General features: G+C 52.3%; 1 protein-coding gene across 10 annotated transcripts in view; it reads left to right on the forward strand.

Annotated features, from left to right (window-relative positions):
- The window catches only part of Rab3il1 (RAB3A interacting protein-like 1), a 36,567-nt gene extending 24,902 nt beyond the window's left edge, over positions 1-11,665 (forward strand). For 6 of the 10 annotated variants that reach the window (XM_039090212.2, XM_039090274.2, XM_039090314.2 and 3 more), the window contains 10 exons: positions 341-596; positions 989-1,084; positions 1,165-1,242; positions 2,007-2,222; positions 3,005-3,151; positions 3,650-3,778; positions 3,867-3,964; positions 5,870-5,969; positions 7,197-7,263; positions 7,903-8,921. In XM_039090212.2, coding sequence (XP_038946140.1) covers positions 341-596; positions 989-1,084; positions 1,165-1,242; positions 2,007-2,222; positions 3,005-3,151; positions 3,650-3,778; positions 3,867-3,964; positions 5,870-5,969; positions 7,197-7,263; positions 7,903-7,985 — 1,270 coding nt within the window. In that variant the 3' untranslated portion in view covers positions 7,986-8,921. Of the gene's footprint in view, positions 1-340; positions 597-988; positions 1,085-1,164; positions 1,243-2,006; positions 2,223-3,004; positions 3,152-3,649; positions 3,779-3,866; positions 3,965-5,869; positions 5,970-7,196; positions 7,264-7,902 lie in introns of all 10 variants that reach the window. The other 4 variants (XM_063277147.1, XM_063277108.1, XM_063277169.1 and 1 more) reach the window with 2 other exon arrangements.
- The last annotated feature ends 1,340 nt before the right edge of the window (positions 11,666-13,005 follow it).

Below are 13,005 nucleotides of genomic sequence, written 5' to 3' on the forward strand. Positions count from 1 at the left end.
CCTATCTATGGTGTAAGGACCGATGCATTTATATCCATTCGTCTGCTCAACAAAGTGGTGGTCGCCTGCTGTGTACCAAGCCCTGTGCCCAAGGGTGGGGATGGTGGGTAACAAAGGTACATGAGTCCTGCCTTGGCCCCTAAGAAAGTTCGTGCTTGGTCATTCTGCCCTTGTAACAGTCCAGTTACGGTTTAGTTACAGCTTATAGTGGCTCTATTTTACAGATGGACAGACTGAGGCTTACGTGACAGGGATGTGTCCTGGGGTTGGTCCCTGGGCTCAGTTCTGCAGGTCCTGAGTCCTTACCCTGTGTATGCTTATGTCCTCGTTTGCCTTGCAGCCCACCCCAACAAGACGAGGGCCTCCCTGTGGGCCTCTCAGCTATTTCAGTCCCCTGGAAAAACCTGGGCCCCAGCAAAGGTAACAGGAAGTCCCCAGGAGGCCTGGTAGAAGCCTCTGCTTCCTGGGAGGAGGCCGGGGGTGAGGAACACCCAGCAGCTGCTCCATTGGATGTATCACGCCTGCGCAGCTCCTCCATGGAGATCCGAGAGAAGGGCTCTGAATTCCTAAAGGAGGAGCTATACAAAGCCCAGAAGGTGGGTGCTCCAGGGCAGGGTTGGGGACTGAGGTAGAGCAGCTACACTGAGTGACCTCAGATAGCTGTAGAAGGAAGGGAGAGGAGAAACTACTTGTCAAAGCCTGGCCCATGCTGGAGTCCTGGGAACCCAATGGAAGAGGCTGGTTCAACCCAGGGCTTCAAGCACGCTAGGCATGCCCTCTGTCGCTGAAGGCTCAGAAGTCTGAAGTGACTTCCACACATCCTGACTTACCCGGAAGTCTTCTTCCAGCTGGGATGGGATGCCAGGATAGGGTTTTAACTTGCGCATGGGCTAAAGTACCATCGAGTGTCAGATACCTGGTGACAGTCCCAGAGCTGGTGGCTGGGGACCTGGTTAGAGCAGGCTAACAGCCTCCTGCCTGCACCCAGGAGCTGAAGCTTAAGGATGAAGAGTGTGAACGGCTTTGCAAAGTGCGCGCACAGCTGGAGCAGGAGCTGGAGGAGCTGACGGCCAGCCTGTTTGAGGTACGCTGGGCGGCCTGGGAATGGGTGGCCCATGTGTCCAGTGTCCTGTGACCGCTCATGCAGAGATGCTGCCCTTCTAGGAAGCTCACAAGATGGTTCGGGAAGCCAACATGAAGCAGGCAGCATCGGAAAAGCAGTTGAAGGAGGCTTGGGGCAAGGTGAGACCCATCCCTGTGTGCCTAGGCCAGCCCATGGCTCCTGTCATAGTCCCTGATGGGGTGTACAACCCTCAGCTAGCAAGGGCGTGCAGCAGGTCCCTGTCAGACCTACCAGGAACAGGAGAACCCAGGTCTGGGACAGGTAGGGTGGGTCTGAAGTTAAGTAGCCCATGGCACCAGACTCCATCAGTGCTCTTGGTGCACCACTGTCTTCCCTAGGGTCCTCTGGAGCCCAGGAGGATCCAGTGGTTATTGCAGGTCTCCTCCTGCCTCCAAAGTAGAAATGTTGGCCATGGCGGTAGAGCACAGGCAGGGAGTGTCCTCTCTCAGAACGTCTGCTGGCCGATCAGTAAATGTGAAGCTGGGACCGCTTTTCTTTGCTTCTGGGGAACCATGAATACTTAGCAGGAACTCTAGGAAGTTCCTAGATGCCTGCTTCCAGCAGAGTCTCACAGTGTGGCCTGAGGCAGGCCATGTCTCCTGTCAGCCTTGGATTCCCTCTCTCTAGAATAGATGTCTTGGTTGGGGATTTAGCTCAGTGGTAGAGCGCTTGCCTAGCAAGTGCAAGGCCCTGGGTTCGGTCCCCAGCTCCGAAAAGAAAAAAGAAAAAAAAAAAAAAAACAAACTGGCACTTAGAATAGATGTCTTAGAGGTTGTTCCAAGGGCAAGGAGACAGGTACTGTGGGGATGTTTGGTTGCCAGGCTGTGGTAACCATGTGACATTAACCCCATGTTGGGGTTGATGGCCATCTTGTCTGGGACAGATCGACATGCTACAGGCAGAGGTGACAGCCTTGAAGACACTGGTCATCACATCCACACCAGCCTCTCCCAACCGTGAGCTCCACCCACAGCTGCTGAGTCCCACCAAAGCCGGACCCCGAAAGGGCCACTCACGCCAAAAGAGCACCAGCTCCCTCTGCCCTGTTGTGTGCCCCACTGCAGGGCATATCCCCACCCCAGACAAAGAAGGCAAGGAGGTGAGGCACAGGCCAGAGTGGGCTCACACTTGGGAGGGTTGATCATGCTTAACCAGCCAAGTCAGCAGCCTGAAAAAGCCATCCTGATCCCTCCTGTGGGCCCTACCCCTTGTTTCTCTCCTCTCTGGGCTTCAGGGTCCCTTGAACCACTCAGGCTGGGCAGGCTGATTCCAAGCAGGAGGTGATAATCTTTGACCTTAAGGCTATCAGAACCTGAAGGTCCTTTCTCAGGAAACCTTCAGAAATACACTTCCTGTATTGATTGATTGACAGGTGCCACTGGACTTCTAGGGAGGGGCTACCTGGTGTTTTGTGATTTTAGTCTTGAGGTCTAAGACCACATCGTGACACTTGTGTATTCTAGGGCCCTCGGCACCCTTAGCTGTGATGCTGAAGCAACTATGGCCTTAGACAAATGTCTCTCTCCTGCCTCAACAGGAAAAAGAGGGAGGAAGGCTTAGCCCAGATTGGACTGACATGATCATAGGTCCTTGCTTGGGTAGCTGTTAGAATTGGGTGGATGCTAAAAAGCCAGCCTTTTTAGTATCCGATGAACACTGGGGAGACGTGGGGTGAGATTCAGCTTCCTAGACTCTTGCTCAAGCCAGCCCTAGCTCAGAATTCTTTTCATCTGTCTCCTGAGCTTCTAGGAAGGAGGTGCAAGCAAGTCCTTTCAGTCCCCTTCTGAGCACTGAGCTCCCCACTGGACACTGACATCTCCTCCTTCCTCCTGTCTGTCTCTATGTCTGTCTGTCCATCTGTCCACTCATCCTCTGGCCCAGCCTGGGCTGCCCCCTCTACTCTCCCTGCTCCTGTGCGTGATCCCCAGCAAGGCCGTCCACCTCACCTACGAGCCGACCTGGCAGCTCCCATCTGGGGGGCCGCCCACGACCCCCAACTCCGATACCTCTCTCTCCTTCTCCCGACAGGTAATGGCTCCTTTAGAGGCCCACCCCACCTCTCCCCTCTGGGCCTCATTCACTGTGCATGCAGCCCAGGGCAGCAGGGAAACCTGTGAAATGTTCTCTCCTGTGTGCATGAGCCTATGTGCATCCTGGACATAGAGAGACCTGTGTGTTCCTATGGGGACCCACGGGTTCTTAACAGGCCTGCTCTTGATGTTCCTTCCAAAAGGAGTCAGTAGCAGCATTCAGGCCAAGGCCCTGGATCCAAGTCTGTAATTTTGCAGTGCCAAGAAACTTAATGTACACCCAGACACAAACTGTTGTTCTAAATTCTTTGGTGCAAAGGGCAGACACGACCTCTTCTTTGCCTGGACTCTGCTCCCCTGCATGGCTGCTGAGGACAGGCCTGATGGTCCACTGAGCCCTCCTGCATCTCCCTGCTCTTCTCTCCGTTCGCTTTGCTTTCTCTGGCGTGCTCACCCTCATCTCTGACTGCCCCCACTTGGCGCCCTTTTCCTCCAGGTGGATACAACCCTGTTTGCAGAGTTCCAGGCTTGGAGGGCATCACCTACCCTGGATAAGAACTGCCCCTTCCTAGAAAGGGTGTACCGGGAGGACGTGGGCCCTTGCCTCGACTTCACAGTGCAGGAGGTGAGGTGGGCTGAGTGGCTAGCTGGGAACCCAACCCACTAGTTCCCCATCACCCAAGATCTCACTATTCTGCCCTGATGTGCCACAGCTCTCAGCTCTAGTTCGGACGGCAGTGGAGGACAACACACTCACCATTGAGCCCGTGGCTTCACAGACTCTGCCCAATGTTGAGTGTAACAACACCAAGTAAGCTTAAAGCCCTGGGCCCCTTCCTGCCCACATGGCAAAGTCCAGCATGGAGCCTTGGGTAGCACCCTGGAGGACTGGGATAAGAGCCTGAGTCTTGGGCCTCCTAGGTGGATATAGAGCCTAGGGGTGGGTAGGGGCTGTAACTTTCAGGGTGACCATCTCCCAGGGTTCATGACCTAGCCTAGGGGCTCCCAAGAGATGGACATGGGGCTGGGGGTATAGCTTAGTAAAGTCCTTGACTAGCATGCACAAAGCCACTGAATCTGTCCCCAGCACCATGTAAAACCAAGTGTGATGGCATACACCTGTGATCCCAGCACTCGGGAGGTAGAGGCAGGAGGATCAGAAGTTGAAGGTCATTCTTGGCTACATAGCAAGTTCAAGATAAGCCTGGCCTACGTAAAACCCTGCTTAAAAAATAAAAATAATCAACTACAAGAGAGGAACAGTCACCACTGACCCCATTTAGGAGCAGGGGTTATCTTTGATGAAAATTCCTGCTACCAGCAGGGGGTGTCTCTTCTAGCTGTAGTCATCCTTGCTCCCTCTCTTTCCTCTTCTGTCCCAGAGAGATGTAGGGCTCTGGTTGGCAAATATATGATTGCTAGTGGCTGGCTCTATCTCCTGCCGATAAACAACAGCCCTGGCGTCTTATCCTGCATGTTGCTCAGCCAGCACTGAGCAGAGGTAGCAGCAGAACGAAGAAGTTAAGGTGGGCTGAGGACCAGGCAGGTTCCCCCCTTGGTATTATTCCAGAGTTTGTTCAGCCGAGCTGGTTCCACAAAGGAAGCCTGGCCACGCAGAGGGAACATTTTGAGACCGCTTTATAGACAGAAAAGAATGAATGAAGGCCTGGGTAGCTAGGGTTTCAAACACTTCAGATCAGGACATAGCCATGGAACAGGGTCTGGGGCTGGGTCTGGAGGGGTTGCTTGAGGCCGGAGTATAAGGGCCTCTGCCAGGTAGGACATCAGCTAACCAGGATGAGGGTCCCCGGCTGATACTTCCTTAAAAGAGAGTTCTCCGGCCCATTTCAGCCTCACAGTCAAGGAAGAGGCAACGAACACTATTAACTGTCCTTTACTTGGGATTCTGTAACTACTCCCCTCTGTGATCTAGAAGCCACGGGGACAGAGCATAGGCTCGATGTGGTCTTTGGAAAAGTTCCTGGCTATGATGAAGAGAAAGGAGTGAGGGAAAAGAGAGAGCGGTTGGAAAGAGCTGAGGGAATTCAAGCAAAAGGGATGAGTAGTCTGGGGATGTGGTGACCAGGTACAGGTGTCAGGGTGGGAGGTAGAAGAGTTCATCATGGAGGTGGGGCCAGCGGAGGAGCAAGATTTGGGAGGAGTCTGGAGGATGGGCTCTAGGGACAGCCGAAGCCTAACGTGGGCAGCTGGAGGTGTTAAGTGGGTTTCCTAGGCCTGGCTGCAGGAGAGGTGACACGGGAAAGGGATTCTTATGAGGCCTGGTGGGCAGGGGACAACACAGGGCTGGATGATAAAGTCTGGTGTGGGGATGTGAGAGGCAGTGAGACCAGAATTCAGCTAGAGAAAGAGATGATTGAACTTAAAGACCCCTGCCTGTACTGGCGTGGGGGTTGGGGGCAGTTATGGAGGCTGTGGAGGGTGGGCTCTCATATACCTGGCATGAGGTTGACCAAGCTCCCCTGCCTATGTAGGAACAGGGTCTGGACATGGATCCAGCTGTATTTAAGGTTTCTCCTGAAGACTTTTGTCCTACCCCACCTCTTCGTTTGACCTTGGGCTCCTTTGGAAGATGGGAGGGAAGGGGAGGCCAGGCCCTACTTCCTGCCTGCTTGCAGTGCTCACCCCGCCATTGCATCCTCTAGCTAGGACATATTCCCTGCATCTGTGAACCTTACTCTTCCTCTGTTCTCCCCAGCACATGTGCCCTGAGTGGACTGGCGCGTACCTGCCACCATCGAATCCGCCTGGGGGACTCTGACGGCCACTATTACATCTCACCGTCCTCCCGGGCCAGGGTGAGTCTTTCAGCTTTGTGCTGGGCAAAGCTGTGTAGTGGAAGAGACCAGAGCTGAGGAGGGTCTAAGGTTTGGTATGTGGTTCTTGCTTAGAGACACTGAGGTGTTAGCAGAGGGCACACCCCTGGGGAGAAATCCTACCACTCTGCCAGCTGCTCACTAGGCATCTGTGTTGTGCCAGCCCTCCTCCCCTCTCCTTCCTTACACCATCCTGCTTGAACAACCTTTCCCCAATTCCGGCTCTCTGGCTTCCTGGCAAGTCTGTGTTTAGGGGACTAGCGAGAGCACCACCCGTCCCTGTAGTGTCTCCCTCACCAGTCTCTGGATGACTCACATGTAGGGCTTTCCTACCCAAGAAACCTGGGCTCCTATGGGTCTAGCTGCTTATTACCTTCCTTCTTGACTGGTTCTCTAGAGGCAGAGCCTGCATGGACATTTCTGGAACTTCTCAGTGGAGGGAGGGAAGCAGGATGAGGGCAGGGAAAGGGGACAAGCCAAGACTGGCCTTAGCTTCAGCTAGATCCAGAGAGAGTCCCAAGGGCGGAGCTGCTTCTGTTCTAGCCAAAGAGCTGGCCTCCACAAAATGGGCACCATGGGCTCAATGTAGCCCATCCTCAGAAGCTGGGAGTGGGGGCCCGGCTCGGGGATGGCTTCTGGGCAACGTAGCAACAAAACCTCTCCTCTCGCCGAGAGTCTGTGGCTGTGCCTGTGCCGGTGAAGGGAACAGGCCTCTCTAGCCATACTTGTCCTCAAGCTTAGGGACCAGGGCTGCTCAGGGAAGTGACTCTAATTGCTTTTCCTGAAATTACACATGGCACCTAGTTTGTCTGGAGGGCCCGGACCTCCTTGCTCCAAAGGAGCAGGTCCACAGAGGACTGAGCTTGGCTGTTAGGGCCGGCTGCTCTGATCCCATCGGTCAGCCTGGCCACTTTCTCACTCCACGCTCGGCAGTCTTTATGGCAGGTAAAATGGGCACGGCGAGTGTCTGCGTCTCGCTGGCTGCGCGGTAACAGCCAGCTGCAGCAGGTATTCTTAGGAACAGTGGGAGTCGTGCTGTTGTTAATTAAACCTTGGAAGCCGAACTCTAGTAGAGTCAGAGAGCACCCCCACCCCCAGCTCTGCCAGGCACCTGGGACTTACTGTTGAGGAATAGGGTCCACATTGGCTTTCAGGGGCGCCAGAATATGGGGAATCTGGTGGGTCACACCCTCTCCGTTCCGCCCACAGATCACTGCAGTATGCAACTTCTTCACCTATGTGCGTTACATCCAGCAAGGCCTGGTTCGGCAAGATGGTGAGTGACCCCTAGTGGTCTTTTCAAGGAATAGTGCCCAAGGGAGAGAGACAGGGCAGAATGGGGTTGGTTAAGAGCCTCCCAACTCTACTTGTCAGCAGCAGCAGAGGCAGGAACCTAGGTTTGATTCCTCCAGTAGAAGACCAGAAAAGGGGAGCACTGTGGGTTAACAGTGTCCCTGATCCTCCTTGGTGCTGGGTTCTGCCTCACTGGGCCAGCAAACCTTGTGCCTTCCACATTATCTGGGTCATGCTGCTCTTTCTTCTGCATAGACATCTCTCTATGGCAGCAAAGACAGCGTTCCTGTTACTAGCTTTGACATTCAAAGTTCTTTCATGGTGGGTCTCTCCCGTGACTCTCGCCTACTTCTTCGTGTCCACCAGAAATGGCTCTCCTGCCTTCTCAGTCCTTGCTTAAAGGGGTCCTTCTCCAGACACAAGGACTGAGGCCCTGGGCCCTGCTTACTGCTCTGGATCAAGGTGGAGAAATGTAGTTAAACCTTTTATGAAAACAACTGTGTGCAGTGCATGGATGTCTGACGAGGCTGAGGGGTTTCTTACATCACTGCCCTGCCCAAAGCCAGAGAGAAGGCCAGGGCAGTTGCCTGAAGTGACCATGAACTGTCCTCTCTGTCTGCAGCTGAGCCGATGTTCTGGGAGATCATGAGGCTGCGGAAGGGGATGTCACTAGCCAAGCTTGGCTTCTTCCCCCAGGAGGCCTAGGGCATGGCCCCAGGCCTGAAGTAAGCTCTGAGCTAGAGAAAACAGCTGCCTTGGGACAGACGAACAAGAAATCCTGGACCCAGCTCTGAGCCATAAGCTGAAAGGACAGATAAACAGCCAGACTGTAGAGACAGTTCTGAGCCAGTACCACCCATCCCTCTTGGGACAGACAAAAGGACAGCCTGGCCTGGACTTTATGAGATGACCCCTCTTGCCCACTAAGCTCTGTAGCCAACAAGAGAATCTCAAGAAAGCACCGAAGACCAAGGCACTTGGAACAAGGAGCTCAGCCCCAGGAGAGGACGTTTGAGTATCCAGTACCCCCACCACAACCCCTGCTGCTTACCAATGCTTTCTTGCTGCCACATCTTCAGAAAGGGACTGTTCTAGGGTGGCTGGATCTCCAGGGTGTGCTCTACCACAGCCTCTAAGCCCTGGGACACCAGCACCCCCTTGTGGCCATTTTCTCACTGTTCCCAAGTGGCCTCATTAGAATGCCCAAGTGGTCAGGCAAGTGTCTCCATTCTGAACAAGGTGGAGGATAACTGCCCCAGAATGCTCTGAAGGTGAGTCCAGGGTCCCTCCTCCATTCTTCTGCATAGAGGCCTCCCTCTCCCCTTCCTCTCCACTTCAACACCATCTTCAGGAAGCCCTGTTCCTAAAATTGCCAGGAATCTGGGTCCTTTCTTCTCAGAGTATGTCACCAGAGGAACCTGAGGATGTAGACCTGGGCAGCCATCCAGGCTGTAGGGGCCCTGTGTGTGGGACTGGATGGAGAGGGCGGGCCAAGCAGGACATGGACCCTACCTTATCCATCCCAGCCCACTGGGAAGTGGGGTCGGGGGACCCAGCCTGGACATACCCCTCACCACGCCCTCTTTCCTTCAAATGGAATGTAACACGATCTCTATTTAATAAAGGAAGGCTTTGTTGGTAGGGGCTAGGCGGCAGTGGCCTTCACTCCTGTGCCCTGGGGCTCTGGCCAGGGCTTGGGCATCTGAAGGAATGAAATCAAATCCTTTCCTGACTGGCCTCGTGCTTGGGATTAAACCCAAATCCTGAAACTGCCCCCACGGCTACTACCACTTTCTTGCAGTAGGGAAGACTGTTGGAGCTGTCCTTAACTTTTCATGGGGCTGTGGGGGATTGGCATGAGTTTGCCACTCTCAGGGTTCAGCTCTGACCTGTGAATCCCCCAGCCCTTAGAGATGACCCCAAGTCTACTAGAATCCTGGAGTCAAAACATCCATGCTTCCTGGGCTTGGCAGGACAGTGCATTAATTGATGCCACCTGTCACAGGTCAGGTGGGGACTCCAGAAGTGCTAGGCATGGCAGACACGAGTGGAAAGAAGTAGGGATAAGCAGGGTCCTGAGAGACCTCAGAGTAGGACTGAGGAGAGAGAGGTCGTGTGGTTCCTGCTCCTGCCCAACCAGTAGGGCTTTGTGCTTTCTTGGGAGGAGGGTGCAGCAGATTCTGGGTTGGGTCAGAGGTTGTCAGGGGCCTACGGAAACTTCTCTATTGGCCTGAGGCCCAGGTGCATTCAGACGGTAGTTAGCTGGGGGCTGGCCAGAGCTCTGTCAAGGTCCTCTGCCTTCACATGTTCTCTGGCCAGTAGCCTGTTCCCAGGACTCTGCTACCTCCACTGCTCCTCACATTTCCTCCCTGCTCCACTGTGACTCGAGTCCTTTGCTGTGTCCCCAGCCCTCAAAGACACCTGGTCACTGACCAGAACCCTGTCATAGCCACTTATTCACTAACTAATACTGGGGTCTCCTCTGCTGGACATTGGCCATGACAAGCATACCAATAATACATCCAGGCTCCTGGATGGAGGAAAGTAAAAACCAAAGGGTGTCAGGGAAGGACATGGTATACTGTATGGCATCCCATGATTATGTCATCCCCTTGTTCACCGGGGGACAAGTGGGGATCAAAACCTGAGCACTGGACTTAATCAGTCCCTAACTTCTGTGTTCTGAGCCCAACCATATGCAGGACCACAGAGGTACCAGGAGACATCCCAGAAGCTCATGGAGGACCCTACTCCCCTGACTGACTTGTCCTACTTCTACAAAGCATTGGCCATGATAGGATCCCAGGTGGAGCCATCAACACAGCCATACCCTGCTGGCAGCAATTAATATCTAAGCACTAGTCATAGCTCCCAGCCCTCTCTGTGAACCCATTATTTCAGCCTCTTAGCGATGTTAAAACACGCTATTATCCCCTATGTAAATGGATAGAGGCCACTGGAGAACACAGAGATCCTGAAGTTGGGGTTTATTTACCTCAATGGTAGAGGCTGGCCTAGCAAACATAAGGCCCTACCCTGCTCCAGAAAAAGAAAGTCACAAAGAGGTGGTAAGTCTCTGGGACTTGTAGTATTAACCACCTCTTGGTGTTTTTTGTTTGTTTGCTTTTGTGTTTTTATACTGAACACTCAGTGTGTGTAGGCTTTTTTTTTTTTTTACCTCTTTTAATTGATTCAAAAGGATGGGGGGGTAGATCAGTGCTAGAGTGCTTAATTCAAGGCCTGGGGTTTGATCCCCAGAACCACACACACAAAACAGAAGAAACAGAGACAGGGCTGGAATTTGAACCTGGTTTCCTTTACTCTGGAAGTGGTAGCTCAGGGCTTTGACACTTGGCGCTGACTTGGGAGGCTAACTGCCACACCAGTTCTTACATTTTCTAGATAACCCACTTGGTTTCTATGAATTCTTGGCACATAGGAATCATTTGAGCTCTCCTTAGCCAGCCCTGAATTTGGTGCAGCACCCTGAGATAATTCACTTCACCATCAGCCCTGATCTGAATCCTGCCAGGGCTGTGACCTTGGAGCAAGTTGCTTTTCTCAGTTATGAATTGGGATTATTATTTTTCTCCATAATCTTCCCTCGTTCGTTCGTTCGTTCATTCATTCATTCGTTCGTTCATACATGCATGCATTTGGTGTTTGAGTTGTGCATTCATGATATTGTCTTGGTCCTTGTTTGAGGCAGAGTCTCTCATTGTCTGTTGATGCATAGGCCAGCCTAGCTTCTGAGAATTCTCCCACCTTCCCACTAGGAGCATAGGGATTATGGGCATGGACTACTGGGTCAAGCTTTTTAAGATTTCTGTGGATCTGGACTCAGGCCATCAGACTTTGACAGGAAGTCCTTTTTCCACAAATCAATCCCTGCCGTACTTATTTTTTTTTTAAACACAATCTTGTCATACGTTTTAAGTGTAGAATTATAGTTCTGTTAGGCATAGGCATACTCTCACACTGTCATGAAGCCAATCTGCAAACATTTTGCATCTTTCAAAACAAATGCTCTGTCCACTGAATAATTCCCTATTTCTCCTGTCCCTAGACTGTGGTCCTCAGCATCTTGCCTTCTGCCTCTGTGAATCTGACTCCTCTGGAGATTTGCTGTAGATGCAATCAGCAAGATTGATCTCTTAGTGGCTGGCTTGTCTCACTTAATGTAATGTCAATATGCGTCTGTGTTGTAAGATGACAGGATTTCCTTTTTAAGACTTAGTAATATTCTGATGTATGTGTAACACCCCTCTGTGTTTATCCATTCACTGGAGACAGACATGGGTTACTGGTACCTACTGATGCATATGCTAATATCCCTTGGAGAGCTTGCATAGAATCCTTTTAATAAATGACCATTAGTAAATTGGCTCATATGGTAGGGTTTTTTTTTTATTTGTTTTGTTTTGTTTTTGTTTTAGAGGACCCTCCATACTTTTTCCATGGTGGCTGTACCACTTTAAAGTTCTACCAACAATAGCCCAGGGCCCCAACTTTTCTGCCTCCTGGCCAAAATTATTTTACTGGTTTTGGTAGTAACCATTCTAATAGATGTGAGGTGTTTGCTCCCTGGGCTTTGATCTGTGTCCTGAGTAGTGATTTGGGGGGTCTTCTCCCCTTCACTGCACATTTCTGTGTGTCTGGCTACTACCAAGGTGTTCTAAGGAGCTGTGTTTCACCATAGTTGCTGATAGGCTTGTCGTTGCTGGCCTAAATAGTTTCAAACAAACAGCCTTTACATAATCCTGTGGTGCCCTGGCCTCTGTGCCCCTCCTTTCTCAGAAGAGTTGTACCCCGAACTAATAACTAAACTCATGGTGAGATCTGTGACTCAAGCCAAACCCTAGAGCTCTGACTTGAGTCCCCTTTTGTGCTTCTGCTGCCTGAGCTCCAGGACTGCTTTTTCTTGGTGGCTTCAGAGCTTGTGCTTAAAGCCACTGCTTGCCTATCTAGCTTGTTGAGCCTCCCTGGCACTGCACAAACATCTCTTGGCTCCAGGACAGTAAGTAGCTGGTGGCTCTGTAGGGGGTGGTGATTTCAAGGCATCCAACCAGAGGCCTGGGTGAAAGCTTACAACAGTGAGGAATCCAGCTGGGACAGAGGTAAGGGGTTGTATTCAAGGCATTCAAGGGGACTCTCAAACCTCAAGCTTGTCGCCCCCTCCCCCCCAAAAGCACTCCATTTGGCTGGCTTCCCTCTCCCTCCTACATTCACACACCCTGGCAGTGATCCAATGGCAGCTCAGGAATGTCGAGTGATGCCTCTCCCTTTCCAAGTGGTCTGAGAAGCCTCAGCTGCCCAGATTTGGGGATTTGTGGACAGACAATGGAGCCTCAAGCTGCCCTAACCCCTGACTCTCTGCAAGTTGCAGGTTCCCCAGAGTCAGAGATCAGAGAGACAGAGTGACCTAGGGATGACCCCAAGACCTACAGAGAACTAAAGTGGGAAGCTGCTTATGTGGGAGGTGGAGAAAGGTCACACATAGTTTAGGCTTTATGAGAACACACAGCTAGATCAGGTGTAGAGAGTGCCAGACCACCTGTAGACTCCATGCTGGACTGAAGAGGGGTAGCATGGTTAGAGCCTTGTCCTTGGTTTATCTCCCCAGTCTGCCCAGTTTACCTCCCATACCTGAGTCCAGGCCAAGCCTACAGGGAAGAAACCCTTGAATGGCCTTTGAGTCAGCCACATCTTAGTAGTGAGAGGTGCT

This window comes from Rattus norvegicus, chromosome 1 (genome assembly GCF_036323735.1).
Source record: "Rattus norvegicus strain BN/NHsdMcwi chromosome 1, GRCr8, whole genome shotgun sequence".
Lineage (NCBI taxonomy): Eukaryota > Metazoa > Chordata > Mammalia > Rodentia > Muridae > Rattus > Rattus norvegicus.